Below are 24,429 nucleotides of genomic sequence, written 5' to 3' on the forward strand. Positions count from 1 at the left end.
GAAGTTCGCGGAAAAAAAAGGAACAAGGGAGAGAAGTTTTGGAAAGACCTTTGATGTCAGCAACATATACGCTGCATATTTTCGTATTACGAAAGTGTAAATTCGAATTGCACCGAACACACACAGCACCCCAGTTTCTGGAGCTTCGAAATCGAGATTTCGATCCCCTTTTGTCAGCCAATCTTATCTCTTGTCACGTGATCTCGCCAGCCGATGGCAGCAGATATTCAGAGCATAGGACACGTGATGTGGTAAGCCAATAGCAACATTACTTACATAGCGCATGGACACAAAGAGCAAAAGTTAATGGTTTACATTAATATGCATAGCGTCGCAACAAAAAAGCTAACCTTTCACATATAATATTGGTCCCTGAGATTAATAACATACAAGGGAAGCTAAGCTTTCACATCTAACATTGATCTTTTTTGCGTGTGTTACACTTAAGGTACTTCACACAAATGTGCCAGTAAATTTAAAATATTGACGTGAATGTCTCATTTTCTGGGCTAGAAATTATTCTATGTGGCTGGTCCTGAAAGTGTTCACTTTTAAACGAGAGTCAAACACTGTTATTTAAAAAATTCAACCCACTTTCTCACACGTAACAATTCATCTTGCGTAGAAGCAAATTTACTTTGAAAGTAACACTTTTCAAACCACCATTCGCAGTACTACCCCGAGACTGTCAGAAATATCTTCAGCTTAGCAGTAGCCAGAGTTCCACAAAACAGGCATTACTGTGCGTGCGCAGCTGCAGTGATGTAGAAAGGCCGCATGTTTGTGTGTATAAAGCATAAAGAGAGCTTAGATTACGGCATAAAAGAAACAGGACACGAGAGGATACTCCGTGAGCATAGGAATTATGTAAACTATACTAAAATGCATAATTCGGCCTGAAGTGCACATTGGTTTGTGCAGACATACAATGAAGTATGTCCCACCTGACATTAAGATTTTCAGTACGGTTTTTGGGACGTAAATTATCCTGGAGTATCAGTACTGTACTGTACTGTACTATCTCATGTCTGGTTCTTCATTATCACATAATCTCACACATGGCATAAGATGGAAACATGCACTTTATTCTTCAACGAACAACTGTGGAATGAAACACTTTGTTTCAAATAAATTGACTGCCTCAGTGGGAAAGATTAATGAAGCCAAATATCTTTAGCAAACTGACAACAATAAATTCATTGTTCTGCAAAGTAAACTATTTCATGTTCTTCAAATTATAATAAAGTAATACCTGTACACACACACACACACACACACACACACACACACACACACACACACGAGTTTCCAGAACGAGACTTTCACTCTGCAGCAGAGTGTGTGCTGATACGAAACTTCCTGGCAGATTAAAATTGCGTGCCGGACCGACACTCGAACTCGGGACCTATGCAAAAGTCCTGATTTCGAGTCTCAGTCCGGCACCCAGTTTTAATCTGCCAGGAAGTTTCACACACAGTGGATCAACGGTGATCACCCCGTGCTCACCTGGATTCCGGTGGCGTCTCCGCCAGCAACCTGCTGAGTTCGACGACGTCTTCTGGCTGGGTGCGCACTGCGTCAGCCCAGCCCTGCGTCGCCATCACTCGGTGTGTGTGGCCCTTTATGTAGGAGACGGCCGTCTGCCGGAGGCCGGGGCAGCAGTGTCGCACCGCGAGAACAGCTGTGGCCGCCGCGTTGTCCACCGTCAGCCCAGCGGCCAGCTGCTGCTCACACTGGGCCTTCAGGCTCGCCACGCCGTACTTGTCGGCGGCGACGAGCAGGCGGGGGGCCAGGCTCGCCAGCTGCGGGGCGCGGAGGGTGTACAGGTACGTCACCAGCTCCCTCAGCACCGGCCCGTCCACGTCTGCGACGTCGACGAGGCCGCCGCGCGACTCCGCCGTGTCGTGGCGGAACATTGCTGCGAAGACGGGGCTCCCGGCCACGAGGACCGCCCTGTGCACCACCAGCCGCGTCTCCCCCGCCGCCAGAGTCACGGTGGCGCCCTCCCCGTCATCCAGCAGGGCGCCCAGGTACACCGGTGTGCTGTGCTGAGCTTCATTGCCGGCCGCCATCGTAGTCGATTCTGAAACACGGCGTTACGGGGCAGCTCTTTATCGTTACGCAGCACCGTCGACAAGTGTACCTGCGTCGGTCGACAGTTCGCGAAACCTGTCCGTGCGTGTCAATTACGACACCGAGATACCTGCCACTGGTGGACAGCTCATTTTTACGGATGAATCCAGGTTCTGTTTACAGCATCGTGATGGTCGCATCCGTGTTTGGCAACATCGCGGTGAACGCACATTGAAAGCGTGTATTCGTCATCGCCATACTGGCGTATCACCCGGCGTGACGGTTTGGGGTGCCATTGGTTACACGTCTTGGTCACCTCTTGTTCGCATTGATGTCACTTTGAACAGTGGACGTTACATTTCAGATGTGTTACGACCCGTGGCTCTACCCTCCATTCGATCCTTGCAGAACCCTACATTTCAGTAGGATAATGCACGACCGCATGTTGCAGGTCCTGTACGGGCCTTTCTGGATACAGAAAATGATAGACTGCTGCCCTGGCCAGTACATTCTCCAGATCACTCTCCAGTTGAAAACGTCTGGTCAATGGTGGCCGAACAACTGGCTCGTCACAATACGCCAGTCACTACTCTTGATGAACTGTGGTATCGTGTTGAAGCTGCATGGGCAGCTGTACCTGTACAAGCCATCCGAGCTCTGTTTGACTCAATGCCCAGGCGTATCAAGGCCGTTATTACGGCCAGAGGTGGTTGTTGTGGGTACTGATCTCTCGGGATCTATGCACCCAAACTGCGTGAAAATATACTCACATGTCAGTTCTAGCATAATATATTTGTCCAATGAATATCCATTTATCATCTGCATTTCTTCTTGGCGTAGCACTTTTAATGGCCAGTAGTGTATTTGGTACTTTGTCCCAAGGTGTTTGACACAAAGATTCGATCAGGGATGTAAAATCTTTCGGTAAAAGAAATCGACTTATTACAGGGTATACAGCCTGCCTGTTAAGACAATTTTAGCGATGCTGGAAAGAGTAATTGGCAATCTGGTGTTATTATAGGTAATTACAAATTCTAAACGTTGCAAATAAAATGTCTTAAGGCAAAACGAAATAATTAACAAGTAGTTTGTTAACGTGGTCATCACTTGCAGCAAGCACAGAAATATTCATTTTGTAAATAACAAACGCCATTTTCGTTCTGTGATTTATTTTATTTGTCCATGACGCTTTTCGCCTACTCACAATTGTAGGTTATGAAACAGATCATCATCTTTTTTTGCCTGAACAAGTGGCCACTTAATTATTCGAATGTTTGGCTGGCATTTGCGTTTCCTCTCACTTGGTCGCGGGCTGCAGATCGCACTATAAAATCGCAAGACATAAGCACATTTTCACGTTAGAAACTTTTTACTTCACAATTTTAATGTTCTTTGCGCTAATTGGTGTACAGCACAATTATTCTTGTGCCAACAGCTACGCATATTTTGGTAAAAACTGATCTAGTGTCGTCACTGTTGTGTGTTCAATTTGTCTCTTTTAAATTGGTTTGTATATCCACACGTTGCCAAAGAAACGGAGTCTAGCGGCGGCATTCAATTCATAAAACAGCGGCGCGGCGTATGTCGTCGCAGCCAATTGGCGCGCAGCGGCGCACGCCGCCGAGCCATTTCTCGTGATTTTCTCGAGAACTGCTCGAGAACTAGAGGCTCGAGATATTCTCGGTGCGCTCGAGCCATCACTGGCTGGCAGGGGGCGACGTGTGTCGGGCTTCGTGACGTCAGCCGCAGCATACAAAGCACACGGCTGCTGCACCTCAGCTCACAACACCACCCAACTCGAGCGGTTCGTTTGTGCGTGGACCGCTGAAACTCAGTTGTCCTACTCGACATGTAAGTACTGTGGACTCAACACCTGGACCTTGAGACTCATTTGGGTTATACACACGCGTTCGTCCTCTGTATGACCAACAGAAAATGCTTATAGTTTATCAGTTGACTCGTGTTTTGACACGCAATGTATGTTTCGGTTTTGGTGTAAATCATCCTTGCATACAGCTATGGGACACCAAAGGAAATAAAGTAAGTTTCTTGCAAACTTTAACATTTAAAATTTGCATCTGACTTGAAAATGCAACGAATACAAATCGGTGCCTCTAAACTATCAATCATTGCTTTTGCAGTTCTGGTTTTATCAGTTATCGACACGAACACAAAGTGAAGACAAATGGATTACGAAAGCACGGTTTTCAGAGCACATACTTGTCTTCTCGGTAATTCGAAGTGTATAAACAAAAAGGAATTACACTACTGGGGCCAGAAGCGTAATATTTTCTTGTCGTATTACTGTATCGAATACGCATTTAAGACCAGAAAAACGTTCAAAGTTGCGTTTCTTATGCTGTGTTGTTCACTAAAACAGTGTAACATTTACTGCACAAAATAAATATCGCGTGTACAAGACAGAAATGACGATCAAGAAGCAATTGTGAACACTCGTCTGCTAATGTTTCGTGGGATCCAAGATGGCGGCAGCCCCGCCCACTGACTTCGAACAATTTACAGCGTCAGTCTGTAGCGCCGTCCGTCTCCCCTCATTCCGCCTCCATGATCCAGCCACTGTTCCAGAACCGGACGCGGCTCTGACGTCACGCGATCCTCCTCCTCCCAGCACTTTGACCCCCCCCCCCCCCCCCGGCAAGTAAACCACGTCGCGAATCGCTGACCGCAATTCTTGACAGCCGCCTTGCACTTCGAGGGGAAGGATGTAATATTTACCTCTCCTTTTTCTTCCATATAAAAATTTCTGTCTAACATCACACACGAAGACGGAATAGGGCTGTCGTGTTCGATAACATCTTGGTATTAGAAGGTATCGTTAAAGGATTTGGATTTCCTTCCACAAGTACTTTTAACTCGAATTAAAACCTTGCAAACATCTATGCAGCTGAGTACCGTAACGGATCCCTATGTAGCGGTGGCTCGGAGCGCCTGCTGCCCGCTGCTGACAGCGCTCTGAATTCTGGGTCGGTTCCCTCGTGGCGCGGCCAGCGCTGCGGGTTTCCAGCCGTACCGAGGGGGTCGAAACAGCTGCTCTGTCGCGGCTTTACCACAGGTCTCGTTCCTCAATGGCACGAACCTGTAATGGTTTCTGCCAAGTGGCAGTCAGCTCGGCTGGCTTAACAGAGAGGAAACAGGAGTGGACGGCGTTTAATCTCACCTTCCTGAACAAGCTGTGTCGGATTTGAAACATTCGTGAAAAAGTCGCTCTTTTCTGTTCGATTTGCTGTAATGTAATGGCGCAAAATGTCATGGCGGCATACGAGAGCGTTACCTCTGGAAGTATCAGTTACTGCTGGCAAACTTCCGACTTTAGTTTTTGCAGCTGCCACCAACCACACGGTGTTCGAGATGCGGTTGCCGCACAAAACGATTAACTGGGAGGACATGAGGGGAGGTTCTTTTACGCCTGGACCAGAGATTTCGCCAGACAAAAGCTGTACTTGGCACTGTAATGAAGTGTTTCAGCAAGTTATAAGCACTGCGCGATTTCATCACGTAAAGGCTGTGTATTACATGTTCTCCTGTGAAAGTATACTGATGTACACGTGTCGAGGTGTTACCGGACAGAAACGCCAGTTACCAAATCGCCATTCCAGACCGCTGACCGGACACGTCGTCCGTTCTTGGCAGCGGTTACGTCAGGGATGTTTCCCAGGAGTCCGTCGCACGCCACGTAGTGTAACGCTGAGCTGCCGACGGGCGGCGAGACCTGACTGCGGCGTGTACAGGGCGCACAGCCGCGGGGTCGAAACTGCTGTCCGACAGCGGGGCATTCGTTTCACATCCTTCTCAAGTTCTTGGCCGAACATTGCGTTGAGGAGATAGATAGGCAGCTGAACTGCGGGAAGTTTGTTATAGCTTTAGTTACTACGTGTCTAGTAGTATTTCCGTAGAAATTTTGGAACACGTGAGACAATACTGACCTTACATTACGTCGTTCCTTTCTTGTTGCTCCCATGGCGACGGACTGTTTCCATCGCAATCGCTAAGCGTGAAAGGAAGCTACCGTACAGACACAGGAATCTGTATTTATACTTGGCAGAACTAATTACATACTAACATAAGCGTCGGTATTGCTTTCGTTTCCCAAAAGTTATAAATATTTCGATTTCGGAAAAAAAGCTCTGTATTTGGCCAAGATGTCGAGGAAGAAGATCCCTTACGTACTGGGTGAATCGAGTAAGATGTGGAGACGGCGGTTTGAAAGCGCACAGAAGAAGTACGGGGAAGGGCGTCCCTTACCTGAGGGATAGCTACCTGGCGAAGGGGCAGGCGTGGCAAATGTGCGGCGTGGCAAATGTCCGGCGTTCGTCCAGACATCGCTGCATGAGCAACGAACTGAAGAATCCCGGGTGGGTGAGTACGTGGAGCAGGGGGGGGGGGGGGGGGGGAAGGAGCGCAGGGACCAGCAGTGAGCAGCGCGCACCAGCCCGTGCTCTCGCGGTCAGCGTAGCCGGGTTCGATTCCCGGCCGAGTCTCTCGGCTGGCGCCCGTCACCTCAGCTAATCTTCACCTCTGCCCGACTGCTGAGGCAGCTCTTCCTGGTGGCTGGGGGACTCTACTGGGAGCGTCGTGAACTGAGAGAGGAGAGGGAGAGGGAGAGGGAGAGGGAGAGGGAGAGGGAGAGGGAGAGGGAGAGGGAGAGGGGGAGGGAGAGGGAGAGGGAGAGGGAGAGGGAGAGGAGAGGAGAGGCTGACTCACAGTCGACCAACCACTTTTATAACCGGAACGATAAACGATACAATTTGTGTTGTCAAACTATGCCAACATACGAACAATCACATCTTTCATATAAGCTGAAGGAAACATTCTTCCACCTGAAAACTTCATGTGGCCTACACATTTTTTATGGCCCGGTGTTTTACGCACAAGTGTGAAACATCGCTCTCGAAGATATGAAGCGTACTTAATCTACCATTGTGAATCCAACAGTGTGCTCTCATCCGCGCAATCCTAATTCGTTAATTGCTCTATTGCAACACATCTCTCGTGCAACAGCCAAATCTAAACGGGAAGTGGTACCGAATTAATACTGTGATGCGGAGTGCAGTAAGACTGAGTAACCGCCTGCATCACGTTGCGGTATGTGGAGGAGGGTACTGTGCGCACTCTCGGCCTCGCCGCTGCGCACTTCCCTGCCGGCGCGGCCGCTGACGTCACCGGCCGACCCTGCGCTGCCGACACGCAGTTATCTGACCTGCGGTGCGCGGACGCTCGCTTCCTGCGGCCAGACTGCTGTTTGGCAGCGCCAGCGCGCCTCCTCCAGACTCACGGGCTTGCAGCGAAATGAGCACGAGGGCGAAATCCGGAAACTGCAGCCAATACAGACGCTTACAGACCACCACCTTACCCATTCGCCATTCGCGAGCGGAACAGGCATAAGCGGGTAGTATTATGAAGAAAAATCGGCACTTCTGCAGTTTAGGGGGTACATGCGCTGATCACGAGGAAAGTACCTATTTTTTCGAGGAAACGCGTATTTCTGAACATATAAGCACATATATGCACGGAATACCAAAACGTTTTTTATTTCAAAAATTGTGTGTTACAATCATATCTGATGCGTTTCGTACGGATGAAAAAAAAATAGATCAATTAACTCCCTCAAAAAAATTTTTTTTATCAGAAATGACGTATTGCATATGTATGCACGGAATTTCAAAACCTTTTTTTTTTTGCAAAAAAGATGGAATTAATAACAAAATTTTCTCAAAAAATCGTATTTGTTTATTTTGCACAGATATACATTAAAGCTCGAATCACAGATTAGATAAAAACAGCTACCTCAAGTTAATTTGCGGCATTGCGATTGATTTTTCGAACACGCTCAATGAGACTGTGGAATGGCTTTTCCCAAAAACGCTGACGCCAGAGAAATTCCGCAGAGCACGGTGAGTTCCGAAACGCCTTTTATTTTTTTCTTCAGCTTTTTGCCAGACTGACTCCACGTGATTTGTGGTATCGTTTCTAAAGGGATCGACAAAATAAAGCGAATGACTGACAGATGATTGCAGCCCATGTTACCTATGGTGGTGTAAGCTTGCCAAAACTCGGAAACTACTGTGGTTCCAGGCAAAACATACTGCTGCAGCAAATGCGTAGCATCACGACGTGGCACAGCAACCATGAAGCTTTGCTTTGTCTCAACGTCAGGACCCATTGCTGCCGCACACTATGACCTTTACTTTCTCCTGAAGAAGCAGCTCTCGTCTATTTCAACAGTATGGCCAGGGCCGCACAAAACTATTGGCTCAATTACGAAATATTCATGGCAGATATCCCTACAAAATTGGCACCAATCGACCACAGTCTGCTCACTGCCAATTTTGAGCTCCCTCATTAAAAACTTTTGCTTATTGAGTTCGAAAGCCCACATGTAAGACAGTCGCAAAATTTTAGAAATGTCCGAATGACTGCCAGCAAAAAATGACATTTTCCTGACCGAACATTTCATTCTGCAGGCCCTGCCAACGGAGCAGCGCCAAATTTCGCCATCTTTCCCTGTAGTTTTCTCCTGTGTATCCAACACAATTCCCATTTTCACACACCTTATCGTTCTTCAAAGGACCTTGTTGCCTAGCCCATTGTATAGAACTTTGGGTGTTCTCCGTGACATGGTATAAATCTTCCATTAGAAAGTCACTTACATCTCGAAAATTTCTCGCCATTTTGGCACAGACAGTAATACACGATACTTCAAAACAGACAGCCTCAACAGAAAAATATAGGTTGTTGGGCGCACTGATCAAGATATATAACTGTGAGCAACAGGGACATATACCATATGCAACAATATGCAAAGCCAACTATAGCTATCATGGTTAGGATGTATGAAACTGTAAGCTTTACCTACGAGTAAAGACTGAAGAAATATATTAAAGAGTCTGCAGCATATTGGCAAGTTGGTCGAAGCAGACAGTTAATTGATCTTTTTTTGCATCCGTATGAAAATAAGTACTTTTTTGGTATTCCGTGCATATATATGCTTATATCTTCAGAAATACGCGTTCCCTTCAAAAAAAGGCACTTTTCTCGTAATCAGCGCATGGACAATATAAACTGCATAAGAGCCGAAACATCGTGTTGAGCATAATATTTTTAGTCGATACTAATGCCCTCCGTGGTACTATCCGTCGGCAATTACGACAGTATCACATCGGTTGCATTCCAGGGCTCCGTACATTGAACACGAGGCAATTTTATTGAGAAGAAGACCAAGTCCGAAGTATGCTACCTACTTCTTCGGGTGTACTTTCACGGTTTCACTTCTAAACAGGAGTAACATTTGTTTCGTAACTGAGCATTTCTGAGCGAACTGTTAATTTTCTTTCATTTCTATTCGGCCATTTAGTAGCAAGCTGGATCTATTCTGCCTGCATAGCCCGAGTAACAGTGTGAGATACACGTTGCCGCCTCTTCGGGTCACTAGAGCAACTTTTTTTCAGAGTAAACTGAGCACATTATTGGTAATTAGAACAGCATGCACCTCGCCGCTCTTTACACTGAATTTGACGTATTGCTACCGGCAAAAGTTCCAGTACTTTTTTGTGAACAAAGCTACGACAGTTCGGAGAACAGGGCGTCGTTCTTGGAGCGTGTTGTGACCACAAGTACAGTCACTCCACAAACTGTTCGACCGGCCGTGGCGCATAGACTATAACACAGTCATACAAATATCGCTGCGAAACGAATAGCAACTATTTCCTTAGATCGGTTGATTTCGACACTTGGCAATAAACCGGTCTTCACCTATATTTGTGACCAAACGCACGCTACGTAAGACCGCCAAACGGGTCCTGCCCCACTGGGCAACAGCCGCGGCGACACACGGCCTCTCGCGTTCGTTCGCGTTCCACCCAGCCCACCGAACAGCTGCCTCTCCGTTCACTCATACTCACGCCATCTAGGTCGAGAGCGTTGCGAAACTATAAACGAAGAGATACGTGCCTCAGGTTGTTTCGACGAGGAAAATGTTTTGGAGAAACCGACGGTACACACAGCAGTACAGCTACGAGTATTACACACAGGTTCAATCGGAGCAGAAACTACGAAAACAAATCGCGAAGCGGTCGTGCTGCAGTTCTGTCCGAGATGGAGAAACGACAGCTACTTCGAGAAGAAGTCATCAAAAATTCGAAACTCAGCGCCCCACACCTCGCTACTGGTTTTCGTGTGCGTACAGGAAGGCCTGTTTCTGCACGAACAGCCCGCAGAAAACCGTACGTCAGTAAAGTGAATAGAAGAAAGCTAGTTGCATTTCAAAGGGAACACAAATCAGGTGCGTTTGGTTTCTGCAGGAAGGTTGTATTTACTGACGAGAATGGATTTGAGCTGTTTACGTGTAAAGGGCGCGTAACAGGGTGGAGAAAAAAGTATTCTGAATTTGAAGAGAGAAATTTAACAGCCCCAGTTACACATGGTTTCAGTACATGTGTGAGGGTGCTCATTGATGGCATTATTGACCACAAGATGTAACAAATACCCTAAAAACAGTACTGTGAATCATATGGGTATTATATTTTCACACAAGACATTAATTCAAAACGTGCTGCTCTAACTGTGGCTCTTGTATAACAGGCCCCACTGGATGCAGACACCCCAGGCACTAATCCTATCGACAATTTGTGGCATTTGCTCGACCAAAACATCACGTCAGATATCAATAGAAAGGAGTAATGCCGTAAAATTACAGTGCAAACAACACAATCTCTGGTGAAATCCACTCCAAGCAAGAATGCCAGCGATTATAGGAGGAAAGCAGGCCCTACTAACAACATTCTATGTTCAAAGTGTGATTTACAGTACTGCAGACGAATACTGATTTTGCGTCTTACATTGCCTATCTGTACTTCTGAATGCTCAAACGTGTTTATTCACGGAACAAACCTGTGTTTCTTTATTGCATTCTCATTTTCACTGATCAATAACGACGTGCTTGTACCTGCTTCGTTTCCATCCGCCAGTTTTCGGCCCTTCATACACCCTTAAACATACGATCACGTATTAGACGAACACTTTGCGGAGTCACTGTGTCACCGGATAGCCGACATTCCGTGTCTGCAGCTCCGAGCACGTTTAGACTAGACTGTAAATACAACACGACGGTATCTCCAGCTTTAAGAAAGATTTCGACACCTCGGCGGCACATTACGCAGCGTTTTACGGCCTAAGGTGCGCATGGCGTACGTCAGACGGCGCCTACATTCCTAGACCCAAATTCCACGAATTACGTTGCATTTATTCCTAAAATATGAAGCACAATTAAGGAAAATAATTAAAAGGTAACTGTCATTGTGACACACACACACACACACACACACACACACACACACACAGAGAGAGTGGTCTATTGATCGAGACCCGGCCAAATATCTCACGAAATAAGCGTCAAACCAAAAAACGACAAAGAACGAAACTTGTCTAGCTTGAAGGAGGAAAACAGATGGCGCTGCCACAGGTCAAACGGATATCAACTTTTTTTTTCTTTTAATAGGAACCCCCATTTTTTATTACATATTCTTGTAGTACGTAAAGAGATGCATGTTTCAGTTGGACCACTTTTTTCGCTGTGTGATAGATGGCGCTGTAATAGTCGTAAGCATATGGCTCACAATTTGAGGCGAACAGTTCGCAACAGGTACGATTTTAAAATTAAAATACAGAACGTAGGTAAGTTTGAACATTTTATTTCGGTTGTTCTAATGTAATACATGTACCTTTGTGATCTTATCATTTCTGAGAATGCATGCTGTTACAGCGTGATTACCTGTAAATATCACATTAATGCAAAAAATGCTCAGAATGATGTCCATCAACCTGAATGCATTTGGCAATACGTGTAACGACATTCCTCGTAACAGCGAGTAGTTCGCCTTCCGCAATGTTCGCACGTGCATTGACAATGCGTTGATGCAAGTTGTCAGGCGTTGTCGGTGGATCACCATAGAAAATATCCTTCATCTCTCCCCATAGAAAGAAATCCGGGGACGTCACATCCGGTGAATGTGCTTCGACGACCAATCCACCTGTCATGAAATATGCTACTCAATAGCGCTTCAACCGCTCGCGAGCTATGTGCCGGATATCCATCGAGTTGGAAGTACATCGCCATTCTGTCATGCAGTGAAATATCTTCTAGAAACATCGGTAAAACATTACATGGGAAATCAGCATACATTACACCATTAAGATTCCGATCGATAAAATGGGTGCCAATTATCCTTCCTCCCATAATGCCGCACCGTACATTAACCCGCCAAGGTCGCTCATGTTCCACTTGTCGCAGCCATCGTGGATTTTCCGTTGCCCAGTAGTGCATACTATGCCGGTTTACGTTACCGCTGTCGGTGAATGACGCTAAGTAGAACGCGTGCAAAAAATGTGTCATCGTCCCGTAATTTCTCTTGTGCCCAGTGGCAGAACTGTACATGACGCTCAAAGTCGTCGCCATGCAATTCCCGGTGCGCAGAAATGTGGTACGGGTGCAATCGATGTTGATGTAGCATTTTCAACACCGACGTTTTTGAGATTCCCGATTCCCGCGCAATTTGTCTGCTACTGATGTGCGGATTAGCCGCGACAGCAGCTAAAACGCCTACTTGGGCATCATCATTTGTTGGAAGTTGTGGTTGACGTTTCACATGTGGCTGGACACTTCCTGTTTCCTTAAATAACGTAACTATCCGGCGAACGGTCCCGACACTTGGATGATGTCCAGGATACCGAGCAGCATACTTAAGACACGCCCGTTGGGCATTTTGATCACAGTATCCATACAACACAACATCGACCTTTTCCGCAATTAGTAAACGGTCCATTTTAACACGGGTAATGTATCACGAAGCGAATACCGTCCGCACTGGCGGAATGTTACGTGATACCACTTATACGTTTGTGACCATTATAGCGCCATGAATCACAAAGCGGAAAAAGTGGCCCACCTAAAACATTCAAATTTCTCTACGTACTACACGAATATGTAATAAAAAAGGGGGGGTTCCTATTTTTAAAAAAACGCAGTCTATATCCCTTTGACCTATGGCAGCGCCATCTAGTGGGCCAACCGTAGCGCCATCTGGCTAAATGAGTGTTCCTATTTAAAAAAACGCAGTTGATATCCGTTGGACCTATGGCACCGCCATCTAGCGAGCCGAAAAGGTACTTTACACTAGGCAACAGAAACTAAGGAACAAATGGCTTTGAGCACTATGGGACTTAACAGCTAAACTAAGGAACAGACACTCACGGTTTCTCGACGTCGAAGCCCCCGAGTAATGCGTTCGTCTCGGAGCGATGTGCCGGCAACACTTGTACGACGTCTTCTGGCAACCTTTCTCGGAAGAATTCGTCAGAGCAACTGGCCGAGAAGTGTACTTCCGCACTGCTAAACTGGCAGGTCTCCAGTAGCGGAAAAGTCGTCCTCGCCTCTGTGGCGGCACAGAATGGCCACCTCACGTCAGTCGTGACCGGGTGACGTAATTCACGCACGCGGTCACGTCTGCACTGGTTCACACTAGGGCAGAAGGCCAGCGTGGGAGGCGCGCCGCCCTGCCGCTTTGTGGGCGGCGGGGGCGTAGGTAGGGGAGGCGGGCCGGCCACAGCGCTCCCCCGCGTGCCGCCCCACGGCCTCACGCCCCCGCAACAGAGGAAGGCCACTACTTAGTGTTACTTAAGCATCGATAGCCGACACACTATTGACGGTGTTCTTCAAAACTATTGATACGCGCCAAAGAAACTGGTATAGGTATACGTATTCAGACACAGATATAAACATGCAGAATATGGCGCTGCGGTCGGCAACGCCTGTGTAACACAAAAGTGGCGCAGTTGTTAAGCTAGACGCAAATTAAGACGCGTATAGCGCGACCCAGTGCAGCGAGCGTTTTTGCAACATCACAGGTTCAAATGGGACCGCTCGAACTGCGACGCGACGCGACTGGGACGCGACGCGCGTCTGCGCCAGGTCGCGCGGCGCTCCGGTTGCGGCACAGTTTCTCGCGCCGCGCGAGCCCTGAGGCAGGGATGGGGCGGGGAGGCAGTCCTGCCGTATGTCCACTTGGCATGGCGCATATGGCCAGTGAAAGTACTGCCCATCCGAAAAATACGGCCTTGCTGTATACTGTATTTTACTGTCACTGAGTAATGTTTCGTTTTGCGCCGTTTAAGCGCTCCATCTATTTTCGTTAGTACATAATAGTTTTCAGTTACATACATCTGTACAGTTCTTTCGTTTTGTTTATTCTTTTGTCAAGAACAATGCACGGTTCAATAACTGGTGAGCCATTAGCAACGCGGATTATATTTTCTGCCTCCAGAATGTTTTCAGATCGGAAGAACGGACAGACGTGAAGGAAGTGATTAAGGAAGTAAGGAATATTATAAAATCACGTGATTTAGAGGCAAGGCAGGAAAGTAAAACACGGTTATCTACTTGTTGCCTGTTACGCTGACGTATCTCTACGATCTGTTGCAAAAAGTCGAAAACGTGTAATTTCCACAGATATGACCCCTTTGTGCATCTGGAAAAAATCGTCCAAAGGAATGTAGTACGCATGTTCCACTATCGTTATTTGGATATTGATGTAATGAGAGACATTATACTATGTACATGTGGACATCACATTTCCACGGCAAGCTAGAAACAGTCGAAAACAGTCACAAATAATCATCTTTTAATTGGCTCGCCATGTTGAGAGAAACGATTTCAATTGTTGCATACACAGTGTGAGCATTAATAAACGAATTATGCAACAGGCTACACAAATAAAAAAATGTCGGTATTATTACGAAAGTAGGAGTTTCCTGAAAGAGTGTGGTACTTAAATATATTTAATTTGTTGAAATGTATTGCTGACAAAGGCACCTCTACTTTCATGACAATGTTTTTCGAACTATCGCTCACGAGGCACAAATGGCTACCTTCCGCATTACTTTCGTGCGCATTATGCTCAGCTGCTGACAATGCACTGACCACTGTGTTGTGCGACAGATCATTTTTTTTATTTTTCTCAGTAAGAACTATTTTATTCGCGAACTGCACATTGTGAGTTTTGCAAGCCGTATGTGAGTAACCAGCATCTGGCGTGTTCCTATCATTCCGCCTGAAAGAGCGCTCGTCATTAATTTAAATCATGCTCAGATCAAGAGAAGGAATAAAATCCTTGGGCAAGTTTCCATTCCTGTCGCTCAGTGTCAAAAATACCGATGGGTTATGGGGATTCAACCAAAATTCCAACAGAATTGGCAGTCTTTGTGTGAGTTGTTGAAGTTTTCTGATTCGAAGAAACATCACCATTTATGAGTAACGTCCACATTTCTCTTGTTGACAGGTTTAATAGTACTTCCATTGTCAAAACACAGCGTAATTAGCACAAACTCATCTCAGCAGCTACTGCGACAGAATTCTGAAACAGAGTCCCTCATTCAACAAGTAATTGGCAACAAAGACCTCAATAGCTTACGAAACTTTGGAGTAACATAAGAGAAGAAATTTGACGTTTATTTTTATACTAGGGAACCCTTGTTTCACTGTATCAATTCTTTTATCTCGGCGGCTCGCGCATGCCCGCCCAGACGCGGGAGATTGCTGCGTTGCCAGTTGCAAACGACACACGCGCTAGGAAATCCGAAGAACTTCTGGTCGTATGGAAAGTACACAAGCGGCAAGACGCAGTCAATACCTTCGCTGCGCAGTGCCGATGGTACTGTTACCGACCACTGTGCCGCTAAAGCGGAGTTATTGAACGCAGTTTTCCGAAATTCCTTCACCAGGGAAGACGAATGGAATATTCCACAATTCGAAACACGAACAGCTGCTAGCATGAGTTTCTTAGAAGTAGATACCTTAGGGGTTGCCAAGCAACTCAAATCGCTTGATACGGGCAAGTCTTCAGGTCCAGATTGTATACCGATTAGGTTCCTTTCAGATTACGCTGATACAATAGCTCCCTACTTAGCAAGCATATACAACCGCTCGCTCACCGACAGATCTGTACCTACAGGTGGAAAATTGCGCAGGTCGCACCAGTGTTCAAGAAGGGTGGTAGGAGTAATCCATCGAACTACAGACCTATATCATTGACGTCGGTTTGCAGTAGGTTTTTGGAGCATATACTGTACTCAAACATTATGAATAACCTCGAACGGAACGATCTATTGATACGTAATCAGTTGTGCTACTGGATTCGTGACTTCCCGTCAGGAAGGTCGCAGTTCGTAGTAATAGACGGCAAATCGTCGAGCAAAACTGAAGTGATATGAGGTGTTCCCCAGGGAAGCGTCCTGGGACCTCTGCTGTTCCTGATCTATATAAATGACCTAGGTGACAATCTGAGCAGTTCTCTTAGGTTGTTCGCAGATGATGCTGCAATTTACCGTCTAGTAAGGTCATCCGAAGACCAGTATCAGTTGCAAAGCGATTCAGAAAAGATTGCTGTATGGTGTGGCAGGTGGCAGTTGACGCTAAATAACGAAAAGTGTGAGGTGATCCACACGAGTTCCAAAAGAAATCCGTTGGAATTCGATTACTCGATAAATAGTACAATTCTCAAGGTTGTCAATTCAACTAAGTACCTTGGTGTTAAAATTACGAACAACTTCAGTTCGAAAGAACACACAGATAATATTGCGAGGAAGGCGAGCCAAAGGTTGCGTTTCATTGGCAGGACACTTAGAAGATGCAACAAGCTGTCTAAAGAGACAGCTTACACTACACTCGTTCGTCCTCTGTTAGAATATTGCTGCGCGGTGTGGGATCCTTACCAGGTGGGATTGGTTCAAATGGCTGTGAGCACTATGGGACTTAACATCTGAGGTCATCAGTCCCCTAGAACTTACAACTACTTAAACTTAACTAACCTAAGGACACCCCACACATCCATGCCCGAGGCAGGATTCGAACCTGCGACCATAGCAGTCGCGCGGTTCCAGACTGTAGCGCCTAGAACCGCACGGCCACCGCGGCGGCCCAGGTGGGATTGACGGAGGTCATCGAAAGGGTGCAAAAAGGGGCAGCTCGTTTTGCATTATCACGTAATAGGGGAGAGAGTGTGGCAGATATGATACGCGAGTTAGAATGGAAGTCATTAAAGCAAAGGCGTTTTTCGTCGATGCGAGATCTATTTACGAAATTTCAGTTACCAACTTTCTCTTCCAAATGCGAAAATATTTTGTATAGCCCAACCTACATAGGTAGGAATGATCATCAAAATAAAATAAGAGAAATCAGAGCTCGAACAGAATGGTTTAGGTGTTCGTTTTTCCTGCGCGCTGTTCGGGAGTGGAATGGTGGAGAGTATAATTGTGGTTCGATGAACCCTCTGCCAAGCACTTAAATGTGAATTGCAGAGTGATCATGTAGATGTAGATGTAAGAGAAGCAACGCCATAGTATAGTATAGTTCGCAAACATAGCGTATACTTTCCGTATGGTCGATTTTAGTTGCCACAAAGTTGAGAATGAAATGTGGACAAGATATCTAAATTTCATATAAAATTTACTGTATAACAATATCTCATTTAAGTACCCGATAGGTGACGTATGTAATATTGAGAAATATTGAGTCTTTCGCGACTGTAATAAAACTTTTATTTCTACCACAGTCATTTCGCTTTTTTCCAAAACGTTCTGATTAAAACAAAGTTGGCGAACTACACAAAACTGAATTCTGGACGTAATAAAACATAGAAACTAAAATATATTGTGAGTGAGGCACAGTGCGCAAACAATTTGTATTTGTCACAACGGATAGCAAATACTTGCCAAAACATAGATCAGTCGACGAAAACATTGAATATGACGTTGCCAAAGCAGCCAAGCAAACAATTGCGTGAGACAATCAAGTAGCTCGGCAACGTACGAGCCGAAATTCTGCCCTCAATAATACTTTTAATACTGTCGCGAAAGAATATATCTCAATATGAATAGTAGAACAGCGACTGCAGAAGAGAAGATATACAAACAAAACAGATAACATGAATGATGTTTGTGTGACTTTTCGCTGTTTTTAATTGCTGTGAAAAGAAATACTGGAGGACGAAATTAGAAAAACCGAGAACTTATTGTTATTATAATGAAGAGACAAAGCACTAGAAATTTCAAAAAATTACATTCAAATTCATGCAGTTGGACACTTTGATATTGTTTATAATTAAAGAAAATATCAAGCTCCGAACAAGGTTTTTTTAATCTCATTTTGTTCGTGTTTGTTCGTTTCATCTGCTCGTGGCGGACGTCGCAAGACACCCGTTTCGGTTCGTCGTTGATCAATTAACTCAGTTTTTTTCTTTTTTATTACAGAGGGCAGATAACCCTCTGACCGAACACGCCGAGTTAACCGTGCCGGCATGAAGGTTTGAACTCGGCACCTTTTGCGTAGCCCCTATGCACCTTAACCATTATGGCAACGCAGCTCGTCGGTGAACAGAACTCCGGGAGGATTCTAAAAAGGACGCAAAATACCGACAAACGCTGTTGGTATGACTATGAATTACTCACGTTTCGTCGAAGTACAATAGGAAATAGACAATTACCGCTGTTCTTTATTGCGAAAAAAGCGGTTCGCGATAATGATACAAACGCCTTTCCTTGATATCGCCTGAATTAGTAGGATTATTGCTTGTTTGGTTTAATTAATAGAATATGAAGCAATTGGTATAAAGAATGCTTTTTGCAAACATTCTATAAAAGTCTGCTATCATGACATTGCTTTTGTTCAGTTACTTTATTTATAACTGAACGTTTGTAAAACTGAAGACACTCGTCCGTGCTCTGCACTGCAGTCGAGCTCCGGCACCGTCGTTCTCTGTTCATTGGCTGACTGTGTTTTGTGACGTCAGATGCGCGGAACGAACCTAAACCCGGCCGTCGTCATAAATGACGCGCACTATGGCTGTCGATAACTCTTAAAAAATTAGTGACTGGAGTGAAAAAAAAGGAAGTCAATTTGCGCTTAGCCTCACATCGGTTACTGCTGCTACAACGGCAGGTTAACAACAGTGAAGTAAGTTGGAACGTGGTGTGACAGTCGGCGGACTAGCCATGGGACAAAACATCTCCGAGGTAGCGATCAAGTGGGGTTTTCCCCGAACGACAATTTCACGAGTGTACCGTGAATATAGGAATCCAGTAAAACAACATCCCAAAACATTCACGAGTCTATGGAAGACGATTTCATTATAAACGACCCGATAATGACGATAGTGCAGAGGCTAATAATTGATCGTTACTTTATCGATGTTTACGTAACTAGTCCTACCTGTTGCGTCCACGAACACGCCTGCCCTGCTGTACGAAAGCGACTGAGCGCAGCTTCGCAAGAGACTGTTCTAGAAGAGGAGGGGCGGCGGCTGCAACGTCACGTGACCCCTTCCCCCCCCCCCCCCCCCAACACCAGCAGCTGACGCAGCGAGCCGTCACGTCCGCGCCTCGTGCACTATTATTCTCTCTCTCTCTCTCTCTCCGAGAACGGAGCAGTCTCCACGCTTCCCGCGACAGAACACTGCATTCCGAATAAACCAACTCCCTGTACGTCCGCTCAGCCCCTCTCAGCGCCATTTTGACAGCTACGCCGTAACGACCCAGCGTTTGCTGCCACTCTGCTGCTGATGCGTACGGGCGGGGCTGTTCTCTGCAGTCTGGCCTGAAGCTACACCACCAATGCTGCTTTCGTGCCAGCGCTCTCCGAGGCCCCCCTCTGTGGACTCTGCGCTACGGATTCAGTAGCCGAGTCTCCCTCTGCTGTCCGTGTTACGCTCCTTCACTTTGAGAATACTGTTTTATCGTGTTTGATTAAATAGTCACAACGAAGTTGAAAGGGAAGATATATTTCGCTACAGGAACAGCGCAGGCGAATTTGTTTCGCCACCTGGGACATCCTTAAATGATGACAGTTATCGAAGTGGTAAAGACAATTGTAGAGCCCCATCTTTAGCTTAAGGTCCTGCTAGATATACGTTTCATTGAAACAAATGTCGGAGGTGACCGAAGCCTCTTCCAGCGATGGCAGACGATAATACTTTTCCGCGTGTTGGGCGTAAGTGGTGTGAACGCGTTTGTCCTTCACAATTCCTACAGAAACTATACTCAGATGAGGCGCTTTGATTTTTTGATGAATCCTGCAAACTCGTTGCTCACGGCACAATAAAGAGCGAGTCAACCATTACCGCATAGACCGCGAACTTCGTGTGTCGATTCATCTTGTATTGCGCCTACCAGAACCGGACGTACAAGTAGTGGTACAACGATTGGAGAAAAGCAAAACACGCTCCATCTGTCACCCAAAAAAGAAGAGAAAGACTTCTTATCTTTGCCATTGCTGCAAGAAGTCAATCTAGCTAGATTTCTCCGAAAAAATTCCAGCTAGTGCACAGGAAACCTCTGAGAAGAAAATTAAAACCTGAAAATTAGTAGTGTAGTTTTTTAATGTTTAATAAAGTTTTTAATGTCTTATTACATCATAAAAAACAGTACCGGCCATTAAAACTGCTACACCAAGAAGAAATGCAGATGATAAACGGGTATTCATTGGGCAAATACATTATACTAGAACTGACATCTGATTACGTTCTCACGCAATTTGGGTGCATACATCCTGAGAAACCAGTACCCAGAACAACCACCTCTGGCCGTAATAACGCCCTTGATACGCCAGGGCATTCAGTCAAAGAGAGCTAGGTTGGCGTGAACAGGTACAGCTGCCCATGCAGCTTCAACACGATACCACAGTTCGTCAAGAGTAGTGACTGGCGTATTGTGACGAGCCAGTTGCTCGGCCACCATTGACCAGGCGTTTTCAATTGGTGATACGCCAATATGGCGATGACGAATACACGCTTCCGATGTGCGTTCACCGCGATGTCACCAAACACGGATGCGACCATCACGATCCTGTAAACAGAACCTAGATTCATCTGAAAAAAAAAAATGACGTTTTGCCATTCGTGCACCCAGGTTCGTCGTTGAGTACACCACAGCAGGCGCTTCTGTCTTTGATGCAGCGCCAAGGGTAACCACAGCCACGGTCTCCGAGCTGATAGTCCATGCTGCTGCAAACGTCGTCTAACTGTTCGTGCAGATGGTTGTCGTCTTGCAAACGTCCCCATCTGTTGACTCAGGGATCGAGATGTGGCTCCACGATCCGTTACATCCATGCGGATAAGATGCCTGTCATCTCGACCCCTAGTGATACGAGGCCGTTGGGATCCAGCACGGCGTTCCGTATTACCCTCCTGAACCCACCGATTCCATATTCCGCCAACAGTCATTGGATCTCGACCAACACGAGCAGCAATGTCGCGATACGATAAACCGCAATCGCGATAGGCTACAATCCGCCCTTTATCAAAGTCAGAAACGTGATAGTACGTATTTCCCCTCCTTACACGAGGCATCACAACAACGTTTCACCAGGCAACGCCGGTCAACTGCTATTTGTGTATGAGAAATCCGTTGGAAACTTTCCTCATGTCAGCACGTTGTAGGTGCCGCTACCGGCGCCAACCTTGCGTGTATGCTCTGAAAAGCTAATCATTTGCATATCACAGCATCTGCTTCCTGTCAAATTTCGCGTCTGAAGCACGTCATCTTCGTGGTGTAGCAATTTTAATGGCTAGTAGTGTATAGCCAACAGAAAAAAATTAGACTGCAGGGTATTTGAGTTTTCAGAGCATTAACATTATTAGTAATATGCTGAGAAATCCTTGGGTAACAGAACAGATATTGAATTTAATTGATGAGAGAAAATATAAAAATGCAATAAATGAAGCAGGCAAAAAGGAATACCAACGTCTCAAAAATGAGATTGACAGGAAGTCCAAATGGCTAACCAGGGATCACTAGAGGAGAAAAAAGTAAGGATGTAGAGGCATATTTCACTAGGGGTAAGATACCGCCTACAGGAAAATTAAGAGAGATCTTTGGCGGAAACAGAACCACTTGTAGGAATATTAAGAGCTCAGGTCGAAAACAAGTTCTAAACAAAGAAGGGAAAGCAGAAAGGTGGCAGGAGTATGTAGAGGGTCTATACAACGACGACGTACTCGAGAGCAATATTATAGAAATGGAAGAGGACGCAGGTGAAGACGAAATGGGAGATGCGATACTGCATGAAGAGTTTGACAGAGCACTGAAACGCCTACTTCGAAACAAGGCCGGGGCAGCAGATAACATTCCATTAGAACTACTGATAACCTTGGGAGAACCAGCCCTGAGAAAACCATCTAGTGAGCAAGATTTAAGAGACGGGCTAAATACCGCCAAGACTTCAAGAAGAATATAATAATTCCAATCCCAAAGAAAGCAGGTGTTGACAGGTGCGAAAATTACGGAATTATTAGCTAAGTCACAGCTGCAATATCCTGACACGAATTCTTTACAGACGAAAGAAAAAACTGGTACATGCCGACATTGGGAAAGACCCGTTTAGTTTCCGTAGAAATGCTGGAACACGTGAGGCAATACTGACCCTACGAATTATCTTAGATTAAGGAAAGGCAAACCTGTGTTTCTAGCATTTGTAGACTTAGAGAAAGCTTTTCACAATGTTGACTGGCATACTCCTTCTCAAATTCTCAATGTGGCAGGAGTCAAATTCAGGGAGCGAAAGGCAATTCACAATTTGTACAGAAACCAGATGGCAGTTGTAAGAGTTGAGCGTCATGAAAGGGAAGCAGTCGTTGTGAAAGGAGTGAGACAGGGTTATGTTAATCTGTATACTGAGCTTACAGAAAAGGAAACAAAAGAAAAATTTGGTGTAGGGATTAAAATCCATGGAGCAAAAATGAAAACTTTGAGGTTTGCTGATGACATTGTAATTCTGTCAGAGACAGCAAAGGACCTGGAAGAGCAGTTGAATGGAATGGACAGTGTCTTAAAAGGAGAATATAAGATGAACATCAACAAAAGCAAAAAGAAGATAATGGAATGTAGTCGAATTAAATCAGGTGGTGCTGAGGGAATTACAGATCAGGAAATGAGACACTTAAAGTAGTGAAGGAGTTTTGCTATCTGGGGAGCAAAATAACTGATGGTCGAAGTAGAGATGATATAAAATGTAGACTGGCAATGGCAAGGAAAGCGTTTCTGGAGAAGAGAAATTCGTTAACATCGAGAATATATGGGTCAGGAAGTCTGTTCTGGAAGTATTTGCACGGAGTTTAGCCATGTATGGAAGTGAAACTGACGATAAATAGTTTAGACAAGAATAGAACAAAAGCTTTCGATATGTAGTGCTACAGAATAATGGTTAAGAATAGATGGGTAGATCACATAACTAATGAGGAGGTATTGAACAGAATTGGGAAGATGAGGAATTTGTGGCACAACGTGACTAGAAGAAGGGATCGGTTGGTAGGATACGTTCAGAGACATCAATGTATCAGTAATTTACTATTGGAGGGCGGCGTGGAGGGTAAAAATCGTAGAGGGAGACCAAGAGATGAATACATTAAGTAGATTCAGAAGGATGTAGGTTGCAGTAGGCACTGCAGTTGAAGCTTGCACAGGACAGAGTAGCATGGAGAGCTGCATAAAACAAGTCTCTGGACTGAAGACAACAACAACAACAACAACAACAACAACGACGACGACGACGACACTGGACAATAACATCGATCAGTTTTTCAGCATTATTTTGCAGGAAGAATAAAGTCATTATTGGCTTTTAGTAGTACTGGAGTCTCCACAGAATGAACTTCTAGATTTAGCCTAATTTCACAATTCGAACACTTGCCTGCAACCTATTAAGGGCGCGTGTGTCTTAGTCTACGTATACGACAATCAGATGCGAAATTGCGTTCGGTTGCATGTACGTACACAGTCTTGGACATAAAATCTAAGACGAAGTCAGTCTCTCTCACTTAAGGTGACCAATAAAACCGACCGTCCCTAAGAACGCGAAGTTTAGCGATCTGCACAATCAGTTAACACTGTCTCAGGAGGAAGTGTTGTCTGCTTCCGTGTGTTGTGTGAGCCCGTGGGCTAGGTGTAATCCTCATGTATTCTGAACTTAATAGGCCCGTGTTCGCGTCCATTGTACAATTGGGTCGGAAGTGGAAAAAGATGTTTACTTTTGGTATAATAGATGGGTGAATGCAGAGGAGGCAACTCGAAAGATTTGAACTGTATGTGGAGAGAGTGTTTATGAGGGAAAATACGCCAGAAAAAAATGGTTCATATGGCCCTGATCACAATGGGACTTAACGTCTGAGGTCATCAGTCGCCTAGAACTTAGAACTACTTAAACCTAACTAACCTAAGGACATCACACACATCCATGCCCGAGACAGGATTCGAACCTGCGACCGTAGCGTTCGCTGGGCTCCAGACTGTAGCGCCTAG

General features: G+C 45.5%; 1 protein-coding gene across 1 annotated transcript in view; it reads right to left on the reverse strand.

The window, feature by feature from the left end:
- The window catches only part of LOC124553943 (speckle-type POZ protein-like), a 56,903-nt gene that overhangs the window by 6,100 nt on the left and 26,374 nt on the right, over positions 1 to 24,429 (reverse strand). Inside the window, exon 2 of the mRNA XM_047127960.1 lies at positions 1,507 to 2,083. Coding sequence (XP_046983916.1) covers positions 1,507 to 2,072 — 566 coding nt within the window. The 5' untranslated portion in view covers positions 2,073 to 2,083. The remainder of the gene's footprint in view (positions 1 to 1,506; positions 2,084 to 24,429) is intronic.

The sequence above is a fragment of the Schistocerca americana genome, chromosome 11, assembly GCF_021461395.2.
Source record: "Schistocerca americana isolate TAMUIC-IGC-003095 chromosome 11, iqSchAmer2.1, whole genome shotgun sequence".
Lineage (NCBI taxonomy): Eukaryota > Metazoa > Arthropoda > Insecta > Orthoptera > Acrididae > Schistocerca > Schistocerca americana.